This window comes from Pipra filicauda, unplaced genomic scaffold, assembly GCF_003945595.2.
Source record: "Pipra filicauda isolate LSUMZ 115617 unplaced genomic scaffold, ASM394559v2 scaffold406_size631624_pilon, whole genome shotgun sequence".
NCBI classification, from domain to species: domain Eukaryota; kingdom Metazoa; phylum Chordata; class Aves; order Passeriformes; family Pipridae; genus Pipra; species Pipra filicauda.
The window spans coordinates 47491-72031 of record NW_024104539.1 but is presented as its reverse complement, the minus strand read 5'-3'; the positions used below and the strand labels follow the sequence as shown (position 1 = coordinate 72031).

Here is a 24541-nt window from a genome sequence, read left to right as displayed (position 1 = left end):
GCAAATTTTGTCATGTTTTTATAATACAAATCGAGGCTATTTTAAAAAGGACAAAATTGCCCTGATTTCCCCAGGAGCAGAATCAGAACCCCCATCCCAGGGGTGCAGTCCCACCATCACCAGCCGAAACTGGCCCTGCCCTACAGCCTAAAACTTGTAGGACAGGGCCTAAAAACACCCTAAAAAACAGCTGGAATTCCCAAAGCCCCGGGAACACGTGGATTACAGCACCTGGAACTGCATTTACCCCTTTTTCTGTCCCTCCACCCCTTGTCCCAGGTCCCTCTCCAGCTCCCCTGGAGCCCCTTTAGGCACCAGAAGGGGCTCTCAGGTCTCCCTGGAGCCTTCTCTTCTCCAGGTGAACATTCCCAGCTCTCCCAGCCCGTCCAAACCCACGTGGCTGAGGAGCAGCTGAGGGATATTCCCTGGATTTGGTCCTGCAGTTCAGATCCTTGCTGGGATTTGCTGTGGGTCGGGAACACACACACAACAAAACACGCTCCAACAAATAAATATCCTCGTTTATTGACTCATAACAATTTGCTACAGAGTTTTTAATTCTTCTGTGAGGAGAATTTCACACATTAAATCGATTTTCTGAGGCCTCTGTCCAGCTGAGGAGGAAATTTGGCTGCTCTGTGCTGCTTCAGGATCAAACATCTCCCACTCCCTGTGCACAGACACAGGATCCGGCGGGATCATGGCATTCCATAACCCAGGGTTAGATTTTTAGTGCAGTTTTCCTACAGTTTTCCTTTCAGCTGAAGAGGAGCAGAACCCCTCAGTTCAAAAGTTAAATGACCTAAAAAAGCCGGGCAATGATTCCCGTGGGTTTTCCAGGCTCTTCAGTCATGTCCTGCAGGCAGAGCTGGATTCCTCCCCACTCCCACCACGGTAAATAAACTCTGCAATTATCAGCCATTATCTCCAAAGTGATTAATTCCCCCAGCCATATTCTTATCAAACGGTAAAAACCAGATTATGATCAGTGATTTATATTAGTTTTCTCTTTCAATGCAATAAAACTTTTGAATAAACAATTACATTCCAGTGCTTATAAATATTCCCACAAATCTTGGTCAGCTTTCAAAACAAAGGATTTAGTTATTCCATGTTTAACCACATGATCCCATATTTAATGAGCTGTTGGGTTGTCACTCCAAAGTGCATCAGTTCTACCTTGGCAGAGGCAATTAAAACATTAATTAAACACCCGTATGATTGGTAATGTTCCCTAGAAGTGTCGCTTGTTCCTGTAGGAAAATCCAAGGGGATTTTCCCTGGATTCCTGGAGCCACCAGCTGAGCTCTCCCTCTCCTGGATCAGGCTGAGACCTCCAGGCTCTGTGCCTGGAAAATCCAGGAGCAGCAGGAAAGGGAAGCAAGGAGCAACAGCAGGAGCAGAGGGATAACTCTGGGAATGCTTTAAAATCCCAGGGTTTGATCCCTCAGGTATCTAATCCCAAATCCTGCCTTTCTCCCAACTCCACACTGCCCAGATCCCACTCCCTGCTCTGCTGGTGGTTCATCCTCCTGGACACTCCCATCCCAACCCCTCATCCAACAGAACATTCCAAGCATTATCCCCCGTGAGTGACCCCAAAACCCAGAGGGGTTCAGGGGTTTGGCTCTCCCGTGTCAGCCCCTCCATCCAAGGGCCCATCCAGCCTCCAGAAACACCCAGGAAAGGATGGACTTGCTCTGCCAACACGAGAGCTCAGCTTTCCCACAGGAATTACTTCCCTTTGTGCCAGAATTAGACCCAAAACCAGCTATTCTGGAGGAACACCCCATGGAAGCTCTTCCAGGATCACTTTTTCCAGGTGTTGATCAAAACCAGCTGATTTTAAACCAGTCCCTCAATCCCACGTCTGTCAGGCACTGGGGTTGGGTTTAAGGCTGTGAAAGGTGGACATTTAAGGCTTCAGATTCCAAAATGATGCCCCTTGGAAGGGGAGAACAGGGGTCAGGGAGCCCTCGTGCCTCCCCAGGGGTCGTGGCCATCGCTCCAAACCGGTGCCCTCGGTGTCACCACGTTCCCTGTGACCCCTCCCTAAGGCACACCTGGTGAATCCCCATTGCTTTGGGAAGTGGCAGCACTTCTGTCCCTTTTTCTGGATAAAATTCAGGATATTTTACATCTTTCCTGGGATAACAACTTGGATTTAAAGCGTCTCCGAACCCGTTTGCAGCGTTAAAGCTCAGTGGATAAACCAGTGCAGCTCCTCGAGCCCTTGAGAAGATCATCAATAAATACTGGGAGCAAACAAACTCCTCGTCCACACCAACACTCTGCTGGGTGCTGGTGGAGCAGCAGGAATGCCACCAGTCCCCAATCCTAGTGGGATTTGTCCCTGTGCGGAGGCTCCGGGATGAGGGGCAGGGCCACGGAGCTGATCCCGATGACGAGCAGGCTCCCGGTGACACAGACCCCCATGGAGCACAGGGTCTGCAGGGAGGAGGGCAGCAGGACCTGGCTGTGCCTCTCAGCCATGTCCCTCAGGATGGCCTCCAGCTGGAAGTGCGTCCCGAGGATCCCACACACGTGGAACACTTGGTGGCTGTGCCCTGCAAGGAACGGCGGGATGTGGTGACGGGAGCCCACGGGCCAAGGGGCAGCCGCAGGCCAGAGACACCCCAACGTGCAGGGGCAACCCAAAATACAGAGAAACCCAAAATATGAAGACCCAAAAACACAGAGAAACCCGAAAATGCAAAGAACCCAAAATACAAAAAGAAACCAAAATACAAAAGGAACCCAAAATACAAAGACAACTCAAAACACGAAGATACAAAGAGCACAAAATGCAGAGAAACCCAAAAATACGAGAAACCCAAAATACAAAAAGAACCCAAAATACAAAGACAACCCAAAAGAGAAAGAAACCCAAAAAAGCAAAGGCCCCAAAGTACAGAGATGTCCCAAAACAGAAGGAAGGGATAAAGCATTCAGGGAACTCCTTGGGAGTTCAGCTTGTCCAGAGAAGCTGTGGCTGCCACAGCTCTGGAATGTTCCAGGTCAGGTTGGACGGGGTTTGGAGCAACCTGGAATAGTGGGAGGTGTCCCTGCCCAGGGCAGGGGTGGGATGGGATGAGCTTTAAGGTCCCTTCCCACCCAGACCATTCCAGGATTCCGTGATTCACTCAGACACTCTCCACACGCTCTGCCCTCCCTCCATCTCCTTTAAATATTTACTCTACTAATTCCTGTGGCTTTTATCATCCTGCACAGAGCTCTTCCTTCCCAGATGGAATGGGAATGAGGGATGTGTTTGTGCTGCAGTCCTGGCACAGGGATGTGCCCAGAGCTCTGTTTGTCCATGGTGTTTGTCCAAGGTGTCCGTCCCATCCCATCCCATCCCATCCCATCCCATCCCATCCCATCCCATCCCAGCTCCTTGGTGGCTGCTCCTGCCACGGCACCACTGTGCCCCAGGTGAGGAGTTTTCCACGAGAAATGAGCGTTTTTGGGCGTGAAACCCCCCGTGGAAGATTCTGGAAGCAAAACATTCCACACAAAATTTTCCACGCAAAATATTCCCCCAGAACATTCCGCAAAAATATCCCACAAAATATCCCAAATATACACAGGCTACTGCTGTGCCTTGTCTGTAAAACCCCCTCCTACATTTCCAGCAGGGAACAGGTGACCTCCTCCAGGAGCGCCTCCTGCTCCAGGTGCTTTATTCCCGGGATTGCCGGGGACTCACCGATGTAGTCGAAGGTGCCCGGTGCCAGGCGCTCGGGCAGGTGGGTGGCGAAGATGAAGCAGGTGAGGAGGGCACAGCCCGTGTGTTTGTAGTGCAGCAGGATGGAGCCCTCGGAGCAGCCCTCCAGGGCACACAGGTACAGCTGCAGCCGGGGAAAAGTGGGAGAAATCATTCCCAGAGCGGGCACGGCCGTTCCCGAACCCACAGCTCCCCGGGCTGCCCACCGGGCTGCAGGACCCCACACTCAATCCCACACCCATCACCTGCATCCACGCAAATCCCAGCCCTGCATCCCTGGCCCTGCACCCCTCCGCAGCCAAATTCCCACCCTGCTCCAGCTGAGCCTGGAAAAGGCACTTGGTGCTTCCAAAGGCAGTGATTTTCCATGAAAATCCCGGCCCCGCATCCCTCTCCTTGTATCCCACTGCAGTCAAATTCCCACCCCTCCAGTCCAGCTACTGGAAAAGGCACTCTGCAGCTTCCAAAGGCAGGAATTTTCCATGTGAATCCCTGTCCTTACACCCCACCACAGCCAAATTCCCACCCTGCTCCAGCTTAGCCACTTTGCTTCCAAAGGCAGGAATTTTCCAGCCTGGGGCCCTTTGAAGTCAAGGAATCTGCCTGTCAGTGGGGGCAGGAAAAAATACCCGAGTCCCTTTTCCTGCCAGAGTTTGTTTGCCTTTAGAAAAGAAAAGCTTGGCCTGTTTTCCCAAATATTTTCGGAGTAAGATGAGGCAGCTGATATTCCCAAGGCTGCAGCAGGCTGGGCTGGGGGATCCCGTGGGATACACACCCTGTAGAAGAGGGGGATGCTGTCGAACAGGTAGGGGTACACGAAGGCCAGGGTGCGCCAGGCCTTGCTGAGCCGGGGACTTTCCGCCTCCAGGAACCTGTGGAACAGACAGGGAATTCCGTAGGGAACAGCAGGATACACTGCAGGATACACAGGGGGGCTGGTGGTGCCCACAGATCTGCCCGTGGATGTGGACATTTAGAATCCTGGAATGGTTTGGGTGGGAAGGGGCATTAAACATTATCCAGTCCCACCCCCTGCCATGGGCAGGGACACCTCCCACCATCCCAGGCTGCTCCAAGCCCCGTCCAACCTGGCCTTGGACACTTCCAGGGATCCATCCACAGCTTCTCTGGGCAACCTGTGCCAGGGGCTCCCCACCCTCACAGTCAGGAATTCCTCCCCAATATCCCATCTAAGTTTCCCCTCTTCTTTCCCCTCTATTTGTTCCCCATGGAGTCACCAGCTGATCACTGAGGTCCCTCCCAACCCGAACCATTCCATGATTCCTGCTGTGTTTCCCTCCCATGGCACCACCTTCCCAGAGCTCCCTGTCCCGCTCATCTTTCCCACACATCTCCCCACCCCACGTTCTCACCCAACCCCACCTCCTGTTGCCAAAACAGAGCCACCAGCTCGCCCTGGGCACAGGGTCAGGTCACCTGGGGGCAGGGACTCCTCCTGGGCAGCCTGTTCCAGTGCCAGACAACCTTTTCCAGGAAGGAATTTTCCCTAATACCCAACTAAAGCTCCCCTGAGGCCGTTTCCTCTTGTCCTGTTGCTGGTTCCGTGAAGGACAAACACATTCCAGTCCATCTGCACCTTTCCCTGTTTGGCAACTCAACGTTCCTGGGCCACGGGAGGCAAAAAACAACCAACCAACCAACACCTTCCTGTTGCCTCACCAACCAGCCATGGAGGATTGGAACATTTTCCTGAGAAGTTGCTAAATTTGGTGCAGTAGTTCAGCAAATGCCTTTCTTGAGATGTCCCACAGCAGTTCCAGCCCTTCCTCACATCCCACACCCTCCTCTGCACTGACCCAAACTCCTGTCGACCTTCCCAAGGTGTGTCAGGAGCCTGAACGTGCTGAGCTGTGGCTGTGGCCTGCTCAGAGAGCCTCAGGATGGTCATGGAATCCTGGAATGGTTTGGGTGGAAGGGACGTTAAAGCCCATCCCATCCCACCCCCTGCCCTGGGCAGGGACACCTTCCACCAGCCCAGGTTGCTCCAAGCCCCGTCCAGCCTGGCCTTGGACACTTCCAGGGATCCAGGGGCAGCCACAGCTTCTCTGGGCAACCTGTGCCAGGGCCTGCCCACCCTCCCAGCCAGGAATTCCTTCCCAATATCCCATCTGCCCCTTCCCTCTGGCAGTTCAAAGCCCCTGAGGATGGTGAAGGTGCCTCTGCTCTGTTCTGCTTTATTTTCTGGGTGCTGAAGCTCAGCCCAAGCCCTGCCCAGGGTGTGGGTTTGGAGCTGCTCCCACAGCATTGCTGGGCTGGGCAGGGGCAGGAATTGGAGCAGGAGCAGAAGTTGGAACAGGAACAGGAGCAGGAGCAGGAGCTGGAACGGGAGCAGGAACAGGAGCAGGAATTGGAACAGGAATAGGGGCAGGAGAAGGAACAGGAGCAGGAGCAGAAGTTGGAACAGGAGCAGGAGCAGGAATCGGAGCAGAAGCAGGAATTGGAGCAGGAACAGCAGCAGGAATTGGAGCAGGGATTGGAGCAGGAATTGGAGCAGGAGGTGGAGCAGGAGCAAGAACAGGAGTAGGAGTAGGAATTGGAGCAGGAGCAGGAGCAGCAGTGCCCAGGCAGGCCCCTCCTGTCTCCATGGCACCACCTCCCATTGCACAGCTCGGTTTTGGCTCCACTCCCACCCAAGCCCACCTTGGAGAAGCTGCTGTGACCAGCCAAGGTGATGCCAAGGGGAATCCCTGTGGTGGGAAAGGGGGTGGCCCCGTGGGGGTCTCAAGGACACCCTTCCCTCCCACCATGGGCTCCCCCAGCAGCTTTACTGGGCCATACTGGGCTGGTCTCTTCAGTGTTCCTGCTCACTTGGGAAGGGTTGAGGATTTTTTTTTTTTTAATTTTTATGCTTAGATTTGATGGATTTACCTCAGGAAAATTCTGGAGACAAGAGTTCCCCTCATGAAAATTCCAGAGACCAGAAGAATCCCTGCTCTCTCATGCACCAGGAACTGGTTTTCACAGATCTGTACTTACAGTCTGGAGTAGAAGGGATGCTGACAACTAATTTGGTGGATCAAGGATTTTTTTTAACCAATCCAAATTACTCTGGACCTGATCCCAAGTTGCTGATGCTTCCCAAGGGTGTCTCCAAGTGGGAAGCCCCGGGATTAGCACACGGTCAGGGAGTCTTGTTTGCTAAAGCTGCCTAATGAGACACCAAAGAGGGGCACGAGGCAGAAATAAGAGGGGAAAGAGAGAAAGATGGAGAAAGAAATGAGGAGTAGAAGGAAAAAATAGCAAGCCCCAACTGGCACCATCCACCGAGGGATCCAAGAGATCCTGGGTTTGGGGTTCTGCTCTGGAATGCCAAGGATTGTCCAAGTCTTCCACTCTGGGAGTGACTCTGGGACCAACAGGTGAGTAAATCCTTCTGTGCCCAACAGCCAAATCTGCAGGATCCATGAGGAATACTGAGAGCTCAGCTTTGGGAAGAGACAGGGATGCTCAGCTTCATCCTGCCCTTCCACACTGGGATCTCTCCCTGTGGGATTTGCCAGGCTTTAGGAATATCTTCCTCCCTGCCCAAACACAACCCTGTGCCTGAGCCACGGCACCCAGGCAGGAAAACCCCTGGAATTATGGGATGCTGTGACAGGAGCCCACGTGCCAAAGAGCAAGCACAGGCCAGAGACACCCCGAAGTACAAAGAGAACCCAAAATATAAAGAAACCAAAAATACAAGGACCCCAAAATGCAAAGACCCCAAAATATAAAATGAACCCAAAATACAAAGACAATCCAAACCACAAAGACAACCCAAAATACAAAGACACCAAAATACAAAGACACCCCAAAATACAAAGACAATTGAAAACACAAAGACCCAAAAATACAGACACCCCAAAATACTATGAAATCCAAAATACAAAGACCCCAAAATAGGAAGAAACCCCTAACAGAAAGACAACACAAAACACAGAGATGCCCCAGAGTAGAAGGAAGGGATAATGCCAAAGGATCCAGCACTCCTGAAAGCAGGAACTGCATGTTTTGCACACAGTGAGATCCACAAGTGCTTCCCAAAGAGCCTCAGGGAGGGATCCACCAGGAATGAGAAAAAACTGAGTGAGTGAGAGACCCAGCACTGCTCAGATCCAACCCTGGGAACCAGCTGGGTGCTTTGGACAGTCCAGTTATTCCAAACCAATGGTCTGATGCCATCCAGGAATGAAACACGGCACACACAACCCTGGCTGTGCTTGGAAAGGGATCCCAGGGGCCGGGAGGGTCCCCCCATCCCAAGGAACACACGTGGGCACCACCCCAAAGCATCACTGAGCGCTTCCACTGCCAGGGGGAGGGTTAGGTGGGACGCTGGGAAGGAATTCCTGGCTATGAGGGTGGGCAGGCCCTGGCACAGGTTGCCCAGAGAAGCTGTGGCTGCCCCATCCCTGGAAGTGCCCAAGGCCAGGCTGGATGGGGCTTGGAGCAACCTGGGCTAGTGGAAGGTGTCCCTGCCCATGGCAGGGGGTGGCACTGGATGGCCTGTAAGTTCTCTCCCAGTCCAAACCGGTCTGTGATTCCATTAACTACCTTTTGAACTTCCAAAAAATTAAAGCTCCTTCACTTATCCTGCATTTTGGATCATCCAACACTCCCGGTGCCAACACACACCACGTCCCCCCAGCCAAAAAATCCCCTCCTTCCCCTTCCTGAACTTCAGGCTCCTACAACCTCTCATTGATCCCCTTTATTAGTAATAGTAATGATTAATTATGATGATTAGTAATGATTAATACTAACATAACCCCAACCTCAGGAGCTCACCTGGAGTAGCAGGAGAGGCTGGTGCTGACCACGGTGTTGAACACGGCCACGGGCACGTAGCAGTGGTGGAAGGTGGAGCCCACCCATTCCAGGGGGAACACGTAGGCTGAGTAGGCCAGAGCAGACCCTGGGATGGAGCACGAGAGGAGCAGGGTTAGTTCCAGCCCTGCTGGACCCTCCCCGTCCTCCTGGGCACGGCTGGAACCTCCCAGCTGGCACTGGGCACTGGGAACTCTGCAAGCAGGAGAAGGGGTGGAGGAGGGAGAGGGGGGCAGAGGCAGACACGGCTCCTGCAGGCAGTATTCCAGAGGGATGGAGGTGTGTGGAGCCACAGGAAGCCCCTGGATGGTTCTGCTGCTCCCCCAGCGAGGCACCACCGGCCTCACTGACACCATTTGTCTTAAATGTGGGGTTTTTCCTTATCCTATCTCCCCCAGAGCCCCCCGGGTGTCACACGGCCAGGTCCGTGTCCCCAGACTGTTCCCTGGGGTGGGGAAGCACCAGGGATGCTCCGTGGTCCCTCTGGAGCAGAGGAGGAGGAGGAGGAGGAGTGGGAGCCCCACTCCAGCCCAGCTGTGCCCTCGGGGTGTGCTTTGGGCTCAGTTTGGTGCTGCTGGGGGGTGCTTGGGCTCCATGACCTGGCAGGGCTGTTCCAGCCTTGCTCCCTGCCTGTGCCCGGGGCGAGGGGCTCTCCTGGGTGCCCGAGGTGCCCCGGCCGTGCCCCTCACCCAGGCTGTAGGTGCTGAGGGCGGCGTAGTCGCAGAAGTAGCAGAGGTGGCGGGCACGGCAGGACATGGTGCTGAAGGTGTGGGCACAGCTGGAGGCCAGTGGGTAGATGCAGCAGGTCACCAGGTAGGCCAGGAGGGGCCAGGCCTGGGGGTCCTCCCAGCCCCCCTGCAGCCGCCCCAGCAGCGTCCACACGAAGTACCTGTGGGGTGGAGGGAGGTGGGGTCACCCTGGGGGACACCCTCACCACCCTGGGGGACACCCCCACTACCCTCTGGGACACCCACCACCCTGCAGGACACCCACCCTGAGGGACACCTGAGGGACATCCCCATTCCCCTGTGGGACACCCCCACCATGCTGGAGGACACCTCCACTACCCTTTGGGACACCCACCACCCCCTTTTGGGACACTCTCCACCCTGTGGGACACCCCCATCACCCTGTGGGACACTCACCACCCTGGGGGACACCCCCACCACCCTGGGGGACACCCCCATTCCCCTGGGGGACATCCACCACTCTGTGGCAAAGCCACCACCCTGCTTTGGGACACTCTCCACCCTTTGGGACACCCCCACCACTCTGTGGGACACCCACCACCCTGGGGGACACCCACCACCCTGTGAGACAGCCACCACCATGTGGGACACACCCACCACCTGGGGGACACCCCCACTACCCTTTGGGACACCCCCATTCCTTTTGGGACACCCCCATTCCCCTTTGGGACATCCACGACCCTTTGGGACACCCACCACCCTTCTTTGGGACACTCATCACCCCCTTTTGGGACACCCACCACCCTTTGGGACACTCTCCACCCTGTGGGACACCCCCACTACCCTTTGGGACACCCCCATTCCCCTGTGGGACTCTCTCCACCCTGTGGGACACCCATGACCCCCCATGGGACACCCCCCACCCCTGGGTGCTGCAGCCCCCGGCGGGACCCACCAGGCGGGCAGGAAGTGTGTCCAGATGTTGAGGGTCTCGTTGGTCATCTGGAAGACGCTGAGCAGGCAGTCGGTGGCCGAGCTGCGGGGGGGGCGGTACCCGAACAGGATTCCCTGCTCCCGGTATCCCTGCGGGGGAGGAACGGCCCCGGGAGCGGTGAGAGGGACGAGCCGGAGGGCCAGGAAGGACACAAGGCTGTCCCGCAGCCAGGAGGGTGCCCGTCATGCGGGATCCAGCACCCAGCCGTGACCCCCCCCGTCCCCGGGGAGACCACCCTGGAATGCTGCCCCTCCCGAGCCCCTCCGAGCCTCAGTTTTCGGGAAGAGGCAGCCCGGGCTGACCTTTGGCACCTGGTGGATGCTGAGCAGCCGCGGCAGTTTGAGGCTCAGCATGGCTCGGCTCGGCTCGCTCCGGCTCCAGGGGGACCTCCCGGATCCGCCTCCCCGGGGATGAGCCCTCACATCCCTCCTGGGCACAGCTCCCGGCCCGCGGGCACCGGGGATGGCCAAAGGGATGCTCCCGGCGTCAGGATGGGCGGCCTGGGGGGGAACAAGCATTCCTGGAGATGTGCACGGTGTTCCCAGCAGGAAATGGGATTCCCATGGGATGGGGAGGGGAGGGGAGAGGGCATCCATCCCTTCAGGGGGTGCTGGGATCCCTCCTACCCTCTGTGCCCAAAAGAAGCACAGGGACAAGGTCGGCACATCCCAGAGCCCACTTCCCACCGGGACAGAAACTCCCTGTTATCCCGACAGAGCCGGGGGGTGGGAACAGCACCCACATCCCTGGAGCACCTCGAGGTCCCACAGGGAGCTCTGGGCAGGGGCTGGGGGAGCAGGCAGGGAAGGGGCTGGGGGTGCAGGACATCCCCCGGGGAGGGGGCAGAGGGTCCCAGGCAGCTCCAGGGCGGGGTCACCTTTCCCACTCCCCAGGGAACATCCCGGCACATGGAGCAGCTCCAGCTCTTACCCGCTGCTGGCTTTGGCAGTGCCACCTCTCCTGCCTCTGCCTCCACCTCCAGTCTGTGAAATAAAGGTCAAACCCAGAAATTTGTCCTTGTTCCTCCTGCCAGGGAGTGCCTGGAGCGAGGGAAGGGGGTGGGAAGGGAGTCCACGGGTCAGGTTGGTCCCACAGGGATTCCAGGGATCTCAGATAATCCAACCCTCTGCTCCCCCAGGATTCTGAGAGGTGTCAGAGCCCTCCAGCCCACAGAGCCACAAGGAAGAATCTCCCAAAATGTGCTCCTGGGCTGGAATTCCAGCCACCTCAGCCATCCGGAACTCCACAGTGGGACACGCCGGGATCCAGCCTTTGGCACATGGCATGTGCTGCAGAGCCAGCCCCAAATAACCCCCTTTGCTGTCCTTTCCCAGCCCCTGGCACTTCCCTTTGCTCCCCCTGCCCTCCCTCCCCTCCCATACTCTACCTCTCCCCTGGGCTGAGCAGCTCCAGTGAGAACCAGCACCAGGAAAAGGCCGGGGGGCCCCCGGGAAGGGCCGGGAGAGGGAGGGGGCAGGAGGTGGTGAAGGGAGGGAAAAAATTAACGAGGCAAGAGAGCGATAAACAGACATAAAATAAAACTGGCAATGCCTCTGGTTAAAGATTAGACTTAAATCAGGAGCTTTGTCGGGGTTGTTGAACTCCAAACGTGCTGCCTCAAAGCTCCACAGAGTCTGAATCCCCCTGGGATCCCACTGGAAACAGGACCTGCATCCTGCAGCAGCTCCAGAGCCCATCACGGGCCGAGGGAGCTCAGTCTGGAGAAGAGAAGGCTCCAGGGAGACCTTGGAGCTCCTTCCAGGGCCTAAAGAGGCCCCAGGAGAGCTGGAGAGGGACTGGGGACAAGGGATGGAGGGACAGGACACAGGGAATGGCTTCCCACTGCCAGAGGGCAGGGAGAGATGGGATAGTGGGAAGGAATTCCTGGCTGGGAGGGTGAGGGCACAGGTTGCCCAGAGAAGCTGTGGCTGCCTCTGGATCCCTGGAAGTGTCCAAGGCCAGGTTGGACGGGGCTTGGAGTAACCTGGGCTAGTGGGAGGTGTCCCTGCCCATGGCAGGGGGTGGAATGGGATGAGCTTTAAGGTCCCTTCCAACCCAAACTGTTCTGGAATTCTGGGACTCCGTGACCCAGCTGGAACCAGGGGGGAGGGCTGCCCTTGGATACTTTGGATATTTGCATCTCCAGCCCCCCAGGGCAGCCCAGCCCAGGCTCTGGCCGTGCCCACCAGGTCTGACACCAACACAACCGAGGGCGATGATGGGACGGAACGACAATAATGCCAATAATGCCCCTTATCTCGGGGAAGCCACACAGAGCCCTTCCCAGGGCCACGAGCTCTCCCAGAAACATGAGCTCTTTCAGAGGCACGAGTTCTTCCAGAGGCACATCCCGGGGTGCAGGAGCCCGGTCTGCAAACAGCCCTTGGATGGGAGCCCTGAGCTGGGAGCCCCCGCTTTCCCCCCAGCCAAACCCCATCCCCAGCAGGGATCCAGCCCCGTGCCCATCCCGCTCCGGCTGCTCCGGGAAGCCCCGGGAAGCCGCGGGAGGCTCCGGCCCAGCCTTACCGAAGAATTCGTGTTTTTAAAGCAAAATGAGTCACCGGAGCCGCGGGCGCAGCAGCACCGGGCACACCCTGCAGGGCCGCCTTTCCCTCCTCCTTCGGCTCGTTTTTCCTCCTCCTCCTCTGACTCCCTGTTCCCACCGGGAGCCGGGACTGGGATGAGGGACGGGGACACAGCGGGGCCGGGCCCTCCGCGAGTCACCTCCTTGCCAAGGGCGGGGGACAAACGCTGCGGGCTCGCCCAGCTGGTGCCACACACCTCTTCTTCCTCCTTCTCCTTCTCTTCCTCCTCCTCCCTGTTGTTCTCCCACAGCCCCACACGAAGCCCCGTGGGGATGTCCCGGCGCTGCAGCTGCAGGTCCAGCCCAGGAGCCTTTGGTTGCTCCAGGTTCACCTGGGGAATGTTCCCACCTGGCACTGCTTCCACCCTCTCCGCTGAGAGGAGCCCTGGCACGTCCCTGTGTCCCTGTCACCGTCCTTTGCCTGGTGCCCGGAGCCTGGAGCGTGGGTGGGGCAGCTCTGCTTCCCATGGCACAGCTTCCCATGGCACAGCTTTCCATGGCACATCCCTCCCTATGGCACAGCTTTCCATGGCACATCCCTCCCTATGGCACAGTTCTCCCCATGGCACATCCCATCCCGTGGCACAGCTCTCCCTGGCACATCCCCGACGGCACAATTCTCCTGGCAAATCCCTGCCCACGGCACATCCCTGCCCACGGCACATCCCTGCCCGCCGGCCCCGGCCGGTGCCTGTGGTCGGAGAGAATATTTGAGCAGTTAATAATTAGCAGCTCCCACTTTCCGCCGGCCCCGAAGGAGGGCGAGAGGAGCTGAACTGGAACCGCCCGGCCGCGCTCTCGGCCCCGGCGTCAGCAGCGCGGGACATGCCAAGACCTTTCCCAGCAGCACAACAGAGGCTTTGTAGGAGGTTGTTTTCGCCGGGATCCGCCGGGACGAGCCGCAGCTCCAGCCTTTCCAAAGCCCTCGCACGCTCCCGCACTTTGCCAGGGCAAAAATTCCCCCCGTCCTCCTGGGGAGGGGGGGGGATGGACGTGTCCCAGCGCCCCATCCCGCTCCTAAAGCGCTGCCGAGCGAAACTTCCCTGAATTTCGCCGGAGCCGCCGGAGCCGCGGGAGGGCAGGGAAAGCTCGGCGCGTTCCGGCCCCACCGCCCCGCCAGCTCCTGCCCACACCTTTCCACGGGGCCGGGACACATTCCCGGCCTCCCAACACGGAGCCGGGGGCCAACTCCTGCCGTGCAAAGCCTGGGCATCCAGCGGGCAAAGCGGGCAGCGGGAATGCGGCGGGGGAAGCGGCGCGGCCGGTACTTACGGCCGGTCCTGGCGGCGCGGGGCGGGCGGCGCTGGCTCCGCACCCGCGGGCGCTCATGTGAGTCCAAACCCGGCACACATGGCCCGGCCGGGGCGGCACCGCCGCTCCACAGGCTTTTCCACGGGCGGGATCCAGCGGGAAGCGCGGGGAGGCGGCGGCACCCGCCGGGATGATCCCGCGCCCCGACCCGGCTCGGGCAAACCCCGCTCCCGGCTTAGGGAGCGAATTAATTCTGGCTCGTCTTGGAGTGGAACAGGAAAAAGGCAACAAAATAAAACCGGAAATAACTGTGGCCGAACGCTCCCGATGGCTCGGGATTAGTTCGGCCGAGCTGCGAGGAAGTGGAATAAGGGCAGGAAAAAATATTAACTCCCAGCCCTCCCGGTGCATCCCAAGCTCCCAGGGCCACCGGAAAATCCCAAAACTCGCTGAACTGTCCCCAAGGAGACGGGCGAGTTCCAACCCTCCCAGGGATGAAGAGGGAGATGCTCATTCCCAGATTATTCCTAGCTGGACGGAGGACCCCAGCCAGCCAGAGCAGGAGCCTCCAGCTCTCCCCACACCGGTAGAAAACCTGGGACGTTTCTCCCTTTCTGCTCCCAAAATCCACTGTTTCTGCTGCAGCCTTTGTAAACGTTTCAGAACGTTTGAGGAGCAGGAGGCTGTGGAGGATGGAGAGGGATCCTGGGCACGGATCCTCAATTATTAAGGAGCTGGAAGAAGAGGAATAATCAACTGCTGGAAGGTCATTCCAGCAGGGCTGGTGGATGCCCAGCACTATCCTGTGCTTTAATCCCACTCTTTCATCCATTTCTGGGGTTATCCCTCCCCTGCCGGCACTGGGGCACAGATTCCCCTCGGACACACCTTCCCAGGGCTCTGGGATTCCCATTCCCACCATGGGGAATGCTCCAGAGCCAAGCTCCTGCCCAATTCCCAATGCCAGAGCTCACCCACCGTTGGGAGGCAGCTACGGGGCGGAGACAGGGATTGGCACCAATGGATCAGGAATGGATTTGGATCCCACCAGCAAACCCCAAATCCCATGGACTCAAACTCCCACAAAACTCACCCCTGGCAGCAAACACGGGGTGCTCTGACCCCAGCAGGGATGGGCCAGGGATACAGGGATGGGTGGAGGATGCAGAGATGGGTGGAGGATGCAGGGATGGGCTGGGGATGCAGGGATGAGCCGGGGATGCAGGGATGAGCCGGGGATGCAGGAATGGGTGGGGGATGCAGGGATGGGCTGGGGATGCAGGGATGAGCCAGGGATGCAGGGATGAGCCAGGGATGCAGGATGGGCCAGGGATGCAGGATGGGCCAGGGATGCAGGATGGGCCAGGGATGCAGGGATGAGCCAGGGATGCAGGGATGAGCCAGGGATGCAGGATGGGCCAGGGATGCAGGGATGGGTGGAGGATGCAGGGATGAGCCAGGGATGAGCCAGGGATGCAGGATGGGCCAGGGATGCAGGGATGAGCCAGGGATGAGCCAGGGATGCAGGGATGGGTGGATGGTGCTGGAGAAGCCGATGTTTCCTGCTGGGTTCATCAAGAGCCCTTTTGCTGGGATGAGGAAAGCCAGGCTGTCCCAGGCACCACAAGGACAATTCCATCACGGTTCCTCCTTGGAGCTGCATCCTGGATAACCAGGTGCCTCTGGATCACCCCCAGCTCCCGCAGTGTTGGCAGCCTGGCACAAAAGGAGGATTTGCTGTGCTGTGCCCTGGGCACGTCCATTCCCAGGGGGATTGTCACTGACTGATCCCCCTACGGTCCCCAACTCCCAGGATTTCAGGAAGAGCAGGGAGAAAACACTCCCTCTGTGCCCACCCCACACTTTTGGCACCGAGTGTGTGTTTTGAACCCTCTCCAGGCTCTTTTCCCTCCAAAGCAGGGCCCGGGATGTGGATTGACTCCAGGTGCCCCCTCACCTGCCTGGGTTTCTGGGATGCATCAGAGCTGGAAAGGCTGGAATTCTGCTGCTGGGATGGCAGAGAGCCAGGAAAAGCTTTGAAATTACTCTGGATTGTTTGATATGATCATGGACACAATCTCAGCAATAATCCCTGTGCCCAGGAGCAGCTCTGCCAGAGCCACGGGGAGAGGGACTATCCCAAGTCCTTCGACCTCCTGCCCGAGGCAGGACCTTCCTCCCAGCCCTGGGAAACCTCCTGATTCCCAAACCAGCGCTTGGAAAGGCTGTGCCAGCCCCTGGTGCCTCCCAGGGAATCACAAAATCACTAAAGTGGGAAAAGCCCTTAAAGATCATCAAATCCAACCATCCCCCAGCACTGCCAAGGCCACCCCTGGACCGTGTCCCCAAGTGCCACATCCACACGTCCTTTAAAACACTTTGTGCAACGAGTGACAGTCCAGTTTCAAACCAGAGGAAACTTCCCAGCACCGAGGGGTTGAAGCCCAGTGGAAAATCCTCTTTTTTGCAGGAAAACGGGACTGGAGCTGCAGCCCAGCCCTGGGAGCAGGATGTCCTGGGGGCTGGACACAACAGACCGGCCAAGAATTCCTGCTGGGATTTGTCCCCGGGGCCAAAGCCCTTGGGTGGGGAAGCTCTGCCAGCCTGGGAGAGCCTGGGGAAGAGATTAAGGAGAGAAGCAGCTATTTAACATTCCAGAAGCACAAGGCATCCATGGGATGATCAGTCACTCCAGGCAGATGGGAAATGTGGCTCCTTCCACCACGAACTGAGCAGCAAACACCCAAATCCATCACCAAGCAACAGAGTTAAATCCACTTCTATTTTCAATCCCTGCGTTTTAACGAACTCCTAAGGAATGGAAATCAATATTCTCACCCGAGGAGTGGGAGAATCCTGGAGTGGTTTCTTTTGGATCTTAAAGTTGATCTTGATCCCATCTCACCCCCTGCCATGGGCAGGGACACCTCCCACTAGCCCAGGTGGCTCCAAGCCCCGTCCAACCTGGCCTTGGACACTTCCAGGGATCCAGGGGCAGCCACAGCTTCTCTGGGAAACCTGTGCCAGGGCCTGCCCACCCTCCCAGCCAGGAATCCCTTCCCACTATCCCATCTGTCCCTGCCCTCTGGCAGTGGGAAGCCATTCCCTGTGTCCTGTCCCTCCATCCCTTGTCCCCAGTCCCTCTCCAGCTCTCCTGGAGCCCCTTTAGGCCCTGCAAGGGGCTCTCAGCTCTCCCTGGAGCTTTAAGAGTCCTGAATTTCTTACTTTACCAACCATTTTTGTTCAGGTGTTTTTAGTGACCAGTCAATTAAAATTATGATTTAACAAACCCCATGAAACTCAAACCAAAGCAGATTCAGCAGAAATCACTCCCACCAGGAACCCACCTCGTGACCTTCACCCCAGCAGACAGAGAACATCGATTTGTGCTTCTTACCTCAAACCAGCACATCAGTGAAAAAATGAGTTATTTTCCACCTCCCTCAGAATCCAAACCTCCCCAAAGCCACCACAGGGGAGGGGGCTGAGAAGAAGAAGACATCCCGTGCTTGCCTTAAGATAAAAAAATTTATTTTACAGTCTTATAAAGCAGCTTTTACACGAAGCACAAACGCTGACCCATTTTCACATCGTATAGAAACATAGAGGAACCTCTTCCTGCTGCAAAAAACTCAGGTTTGGCTGAATAGAAAACTAACTGTGCACATTGTGCTTGAACTGCAAAGGCTGTACAGCTTTACAAAGGACCACCCTGCCCAGAGCATCCTGTAAACAAGTTATTGCATATTTACCACACGGGGAGAGCCCGCCCGGCCACGGCGGCGCAGCGAGAACCCGGCAAACCAAAGCCCCACGAGGAGGGGGGTGGGAAGAGCAGCTTCCAGGGAATGGCAGCTTCCAGGGAATGGCACCTGCCCGCTGGGAGGGTTGTGCTTGTGTCACTGGTGGGGGGGATCCGCGAGCGCGACGCCTCCGATGGCGCCCGGGGACGGCAAATCCCGCGGGAGGATTCGCTGGATCCGGGGCTCCGAGAGCTCGGATCGGAGTCTGGAGTCTGAGGGCTCAGTGCCAAAGATCTGTGTGTCGGTTTGGAGAGTGAAAATCGACAAAAAAACCCCAAAAATGTCAAAATGGATTTGGTGGAGGTTTGGGCGCCGCTGGCGTTGGCGCCGTGTCCGACGATCCTCTGCCACCGCACAACTCAACTGAGGGAATGCCAGGAGAAACTCCACACGGATTCTCCACGGTTCTACCACCTCTGCTGGGGCATCCTTGGAGTTCCACCTGTGCTAAGGCCAAGAAAATGCAATGGGGTGTTAAGGATCAGGTGGTGGGACAAGACCGATGGTGTTGGCACGGCCAGCTCGCGCTTCCGAGCCGGATCAGCCACGCTCCAATCCTGGAATTGGATGTAATGAGGGGAAAAAAAACAACAAAAATTGGAAATTGTGGCCTCCATAAGGCACCAAAACCATCTCTCGAGCAGCACCCAAAGGGTGTCTCCAGATTCCCCAACTCCCAAACGGGGACAGGGTGGAGGGAAGAAGCAGGAGGGAGATGTCGCAGGAAGGACCAGTTTTTTGGGGGGGAAGCACATTTTTAGGGTGGTTTTGTGTGCGCACAGATATGTAACAAAAATCACCTCTGCTACCTTTGGTATTGAAATTCCTCCTCCACCCCCACGTCCCACACGGATCTGTGTGGTGGGAGCGTGGGCTGGAACATCAAGTAATTCAAAAGTTGCTTCAAATCTCTGCCAGAAATCCCAAAAAGCATCAAAAAAATCAAAGCAATGCTCAAATGCAGATGGATGTTGTCCTTGTGCCCGGCCTCCCTGGGGTTTGGGTGAACACCTGAAGCCCCACCTCCATGGACAGCATGGAATGGGAGCAGTGGGAGCCCCACAGTCAATCCGTGTCCTCTCTGGGAGTTTGGGGTCAGAGCAAACCTCAGCCATGGGCTGGTTTGACTCCTCTGGATCACCCCAGACACCTCAGAGTAATGTGGGTGTAAAGGACTGGGAAATGGGAAGAATCCACCTGGTTTCTTCTCCATCCCAGTGTGTGGGTTGGGATGTGTGGGTTGGGATGTGCACAGGGACCACTGGTCACTTGGCAGAGCCACGAAGGCAAATCACACCCAAGAAGCCACTGCTGGAGGTGTCATGACCCCTTACACTGTAAGCCAGTGAATCATGGAATCCTGGAATGGTTTGGAATGGAAAGACCTTAAAGCTCATCCAGTTCCAACCCAGCGACACCTTCCACTAGCCCAGGTTGCTCCAAGCCCTGTCCAACCCGGCCTTGGACACTTCCAAGAGGATGGGGCAGCCACAACCTCTCAGGAATTAAAGCCCAGGCAGAGCTGCAGAGCCCTCTGAGGTAACTTCAATTTCTAAAGTGCTTGATGGATCGAGCAGGTTAAAAATTAAAATCACCTCAGGAAAACCTTAATGAACCCCGACTGAATTTCCTGAGCGACTCGGGACGAGCTCCACGTCCCGCTCAGCAACTCGCCACGAGTGTCCCCAAAAAGAAGCGGCCAAAGCTCAGAGAAACCTCTCAGAGGGAATCACAAAACCCAAGACAGGACATCAGGCTCCAGAGGAGGGATCCAAGCTCCGAGGTGACACCAGTGAGGGGTGATGGTGAACCTGGGGGTGATGAGGCTCAGGCTCCGGGGGCCCCGCGAGCCCCACCGAGTTGTGCTTACGTGGCGCCGGCCGCGCGTCCTCCGCCCACACGTCTGGGGAGAAACCCTCCAGCTAAAGGATCTCCAGCCAGAGGACTGGGGAAAAACTTAAAAAGGTGTATTTGTCACCCCGAGAAAAGAATTCCTATTAAAAAACACCCCCGCCTCTAAAAGATACACTGTGCACTACCCAGGCTACGAGTGAAGTCACATCGACGGCGTCACACCACAGGAGCTGTTCCCACAGAGACACATAAGACTCAGTTTAAGAGGCCACGGATTAACTCTTCAGGCGAGGCCTGCGGGGCTTTCGAGACCTCTATGGCTTCTGCAAACATTTTCCTGCAAAAAGGAAAACTAAAACCCGACAAAACCCAGCCTCAGACTCAGGAGCAGGGGGGGTTTCGCTTCGCGGAGCGCAGGGGACGGGTGACGCTCCCCGGCCCCACCCCTCGGACCCAAAGGTTCCCACCCTGGAATGCAGTGATTTCAGGAGAGCAGTTCTAAGGATCACTTCTTTGAACGGGCCGTAGAGAAGCGGGGCCGTCACCCGGCCGGCGGCTTTGGTGGCAGCTCAGTTGTGCTTGGCCCGCCCGCCCCGCAGGTAACTCTTCCACCTCTTGACGAACTCCTTGAAGATGGGCGAGTCGTCGATGGTGCTGAGGAGCTGCAGCTGGTTGATGTGGGTGGTGTGGTAGTCCCAGCGGGCCAGGTTGGGCGCCGTGCCCAGCATGAAGTGGCGCAGGTCGTAGATGGTGCCCGAGCCGGTGTCGTAGAGCGGCAGCATGGCCTTGAGGGACTCCATGCCGCGCTCGTAGAGCAGCCGCGCCTCCCGGCCCAGCTTCTCGCCCGCCGTCTCCTTCAGGTCGTAGAGCCCGATGAGGGAGTACATGAAGCCGTTGAGCACGAAGGAGCTGGGGGACGTGGGGTACTCCTCGTACCAGTCGTGCCGGTTCATGAACACGGCCTTGACCCCGCGCTGCTCCGCCGGCAGCTTGTAGGGCGCGGTGGCCCTGAGGGCCGCGCCCAGGAAGGCCGCGTCCCGCGTCAGCAGGTAGGCCCGCACCAGCGTGGACATGGCCTGGCCCTGCGCCATGGCCGAGTACCACCCCGGCTCCAGGGATTTGAAGCCCTCCCCCAGCTTCCTGGTCACCATGATGGGCCACCCGCCCCGCTCGTCCTGGTTCCTCACCAGCCAGTCGCTGGCGGCGAAGAAGGCGGCCATGTGCGCCGTGGCCGAGATGGTGACGTTGTCCAGGAAGCCCCTGCCCTTGGCCACCAGCCGGACCACCCGCTTGGGCATGATCTTGGTCTGCTTCACGGCCTTGGTGTTGGAGAGCCCCACGCCCTTGCGCAGGTCGGTGAGCAGGTCCCTGGTCAGGGTGCTCCAGCTGGTGCGCGCCCCGATGCCGTAGTAGATGTCCCTGTCGCGGAAGGCGATGAGCTGCGTGTTGGACACGTAGTGCACCGTGAACAGCTGGTTCTTCTCCGTCGTCTCCAGCACCACCGAAATGCTGCCGTTGGTCACGAACTTGAGGTCGAAGGAGATGATGAAGTCCCGGGTGTTCCCCAGCTGCAGGGACACCCCCTCGCTGGTGTCTGCGAACAAACCCGACAGCTCAGCGCCCCACAGCCCGGCAGCTGGGCAGGGCAGCTCCCCCGGGGAACCCCCCTCCCCAGGCAGGAGCCCAAAGCTTTCAGGGCAGCCCATCAATAATTCAGTCGTTTCTGGGCTGTTGCACATTATTTAATTAAGCATAAAAGTAAATCTGGGAGCGAAGGGGAGAACCTGTTTGTGCCTCCCATTAAAGGGCTGCGGCAGTGCCAGGGGCTCCATCCAGCGTTTTATGGGATGTTTCTGGTACCTCATGGATGGAGGGGAGCCATGACCCAGCAGCACCCGGGGTTGGGGACAGGTCACCAGCCTGGCAGGGCACAGGGCCCCTCCTGGAATGGGGTGGGCTGGAAGGGACCCTAAAGCTCGTCTCATCCCACCCTGCCACGGGCAGGAACACCTTCCCCTAGAGCAGCACCTTTCCTCCAGGATGGGGCACAGCAAGAACTGAGATGCTCCCTGATTTTCCTCTGCCGTAACTCAATAATAAACCAACAACCACCCTTTTGTTCCCAAATTAAAACCTCCCTTGGCACAGCGACACCAAAACCCGGCGCTGCTGCAGCCTCACATTCCTGAATAAAGCTCTGCTTTCAGCAAAGGGAAAAAAACCCCAGGAATGCCAGAAGCAGGTATTTAGGATCCTCCTGGGACTGTTTCTGGGATTTTTTTCTTTCCCAACCTGACAGAGCCAAAACCCGATTAGTTTAATGGGGGGAAAAACCAAGGAATAAAGACGAGTGCGTTCAAATATTTCTTAACCTCTGCATTGGCAAAATTCAGCTTAATTTTAAGCTATAAATTAAATAAAGCTCCTAGGCACTGCCACAGAATAAAATCCAGTGTTCTCTGGATTTGAAAATATCAACTTCTCCCACAAAACCTACAGCGGGAGATCAAAAGGATAATTAATTTGGAAGGCTGAGAGCAAATCCTGGAGGTTTGAATGCACAGAGGGATGATGAACACTTAAAGAGTGTCACATCAAATTAAGGGCTTTCCATGGGATAAAACTCTCCTGGAAAAGGCCATTGTTTCTTTATTTCTGCTCTGGGATGTGGGAAATACCCCGGACACGTTTCTCCGTGCAACCAGCACGTCATGGGCAGCTTTTCCTGCCTCCCAAACTAATCCCTGGAATTTTAAAACACCTCCTGTACAGGCTCTGTTGTCCAGTCCCAATTTTTTTGACTGAATGTCATGTTTTCCAAGCTTTTCAAGGAAAAGCTGGGAGTTTTAAGCTCAGCATCTGCTCTGAGAGAAGGAACCGAGCGCTTTGGGCCACCACATTTTGCTCCTGTGGAAAAAAACCTAATTAACCTCCCCCCTCTCACAGTGCCTGTCAAGTGAGTTTTATGGTTCCTTGTAAATAAATTATAACAAAAGAGAATTAGAAAAGAGGGAGGAAAAAGAGTTTGGAGGAGCAAGGAACTAAAGGCTGCTCGTGGCTGCTGTGCCTTAAGCATCCATAAATCCATTACTTAGGGCCTGCTCAGAGGAGTGGATGCATATCCATATCCATGGATTACTCAGCCATCAATAAAGGATGAGGAGAGAACACAGCCCAGACCTTTTATCCTCCCCTCTCCCTGTGTTTATCCACTACAAAGACACAAAAGTGTTGGACAACCTTTTCCCGGGAGCCCCAGGGCCGAGGTGCCAACGGAAAATTACTTCATTGTCCTTGGAAGTAATGGACTCATTAATTCCAGTGGGTATTGATTGAGGGAAAATACATTAGGGCCTTATTAATGAGCCTGGCCTGGCACAAGGGGAACTCTTGGATTAAATAATGGGTTTCCCTCCTAAATACCAAACAGAACAGGGGGAATCAGGGAGGTGGCAGCGAAACGCGGTGAAGGGAACAACTGGGAGACCCCAAAACACTCTTGTTCTTTCTCTAAGGCAACTTTAGAGTGTGTCAGGGAGGTTTGGGATGGATACTGGGAGCAGGTTCTTCCCCCCGAGGGTGTCTGGGCACTGCACAGGCTCCCCAGGGTGGTGGACACAGCCCCAGGGAGGGTTTGGACAACGCTCTCGGGCACAGGGGTGTCCTCAGGGACTTAATTCTTGAGGTACCTTCCAACTCAATATATTCTGTAATTCTACCTGGGTTTAGGCAGAATTAAGACCCTAAATTTTACAAGCACAGTTGTATCCCAGTGAAGGGAGAGAGAGCTCCCGGTCCTGCCCGTGCTCCGGGCTGGAAACAGCCCTTCTGTGCCACCTGTCCCATCCCCTGGCACACCCCACACGGCTCCCACCTCCTCCTGCAGCTGCTATTTTGGGACAGGAGCTGGAAGGCTCGGGAAATGTGACTCCTCATCTCCCTCCATGAGCACATCCAGCCTTTGGGTTGGAGTAGAACAGTGCTGGAAGCCAGTGCGGGGGAGAAAACAGGGAAAACTCCAGAGGGACGGGAATCAGGGGTTGGATGAGGTGATCTCCAGAGGCCCTGAGGGGCTGAGGGAAGGGGGGTGAGCTCTCAGGTGAGGTGGATGGGGGATGAAGGATGAGGGATGAAAAGGATGGGGAATCAAGGATGGGGAATGAAAAGGATAGGGATGAAGGATGGGGGATGAAGGATGGGGGATGAAGGATGGGGGATGAAGGATGGGGGATGAAGGATGGGGGATGAAAGATGGGGGATGAAAGATGGGGGATGAAGGATGGGGAATCAAGGATGGGGAATCAAGGATGGGGAATCAAGGATGGGGAATCAAGGACAGGGAATGAAAAGGATGGGGAATGAAAAGGATGGGGAATGAAAAGGATGGGGAATGAAGGATAGAGAATCAAGGATGGGGAATGAAGGATGGGAATGAAGGGTAAATGAAAACAAACACATGAATCCCAAGAAGTTAAGGCTCCTCTGGCACAGCATGTTCAAATGAACAGGTGACCTGTGACACCTTCAGGACAACCCACCTGGAGCAGAGAACTGTTTGACCCCGGTGAGCTTGGCTTTGTCCCACACTGTGGTCAGGGAGCAGCCCTTGGGCACGGCCCAGTCCCCGGCCCTGCCCCTGTCCTTGTCCTCGGCTGTCTCATAAACCTCCACGTGCGGCGGCTTCTCCGTCAGGTTCTTGCTGTAGTGGCTCAGCCCGTACTGGGCGATCTGGATGGGGTAGAAGTAGCCCTGGGGCCCCCACTGGGTGGAGAGGGGAACTCCTGGGGGAGGAAGGAGAGGGAGCAGTGG

The 24541-nt window shown here is 56.6% G+C and overlaps 2 protein-coding genes across 11 annotated transcripts in view; both read right to left on the bottom strand.

Annotated features, from left to right (window-relative positions):
* Positions 1-505: 505 nt before the first annotated feature.
* Positions 506-14262, bottom strand: PAQR5 (progestin and adipoQ receptor family member 5). 2 transcript variants are annotated; one of them, XM_039385346.1, is made up of 9 exons: positions 14097-14262; positions 11171-11223; positions 10543-10740; positions 10202-10329; positions 9247-9446; positions 8519-8645; positions 4503-4599; positions 3710-3851; positions 506-2567 (listed from the first exon to the last, which is right to left on the bottom strand). In XM_039385346.1, the coding sequence occupies exons 3-9, from the start codon at positions 10591-10593 to the stop codon at positions 2338-2340; spliced, it is 975 nt and encodes a 324-aa protein (XP_039241280.1). In that variant the 5' UTR covers positions 10594-10740; positions 11171-11223; positions 14097-14262; the 3' UTR covers positions 506-2337. The 2 variants fall into 2 exon arrangements, with proteins under 2 accessions (XP_039241280.1, XP_039241281.1); XM_039385347.1 differs by lacking the exons at positions 11171-11223; positions 14097-14262 and adding an exon at positions 12767-12808.
* Positions 14263-19340: 5078 nt separating this feature from the next.
* The window catches only part of LOC113994649 (D-glucuronyl C5-epimerase), a 48826-nt gene continuing 43625 nt past the window's right edge, over positions 19341-24541 (bottom strand). For all 9 annotated transcript variants that reach the window (XM_039385342.1, XM_039385341.1, XM_039385340.1 and 6 more), the window contains 2 exons: positions 24271-24513; positions 19341-21326 (listed from right to left, as the gene is read on the bottom strand). In XM_039385342.1, coding sequence (XP_039241276.1) covers positions 20302-21326; positions 24271-24513 — 1268 coding nt within the window. In that variant the 3' untranslated portion in view covers positions 19341-20301. The remainder of the gene's footprint in view (positions 21327-24270; positions 24514-24541) is intronic.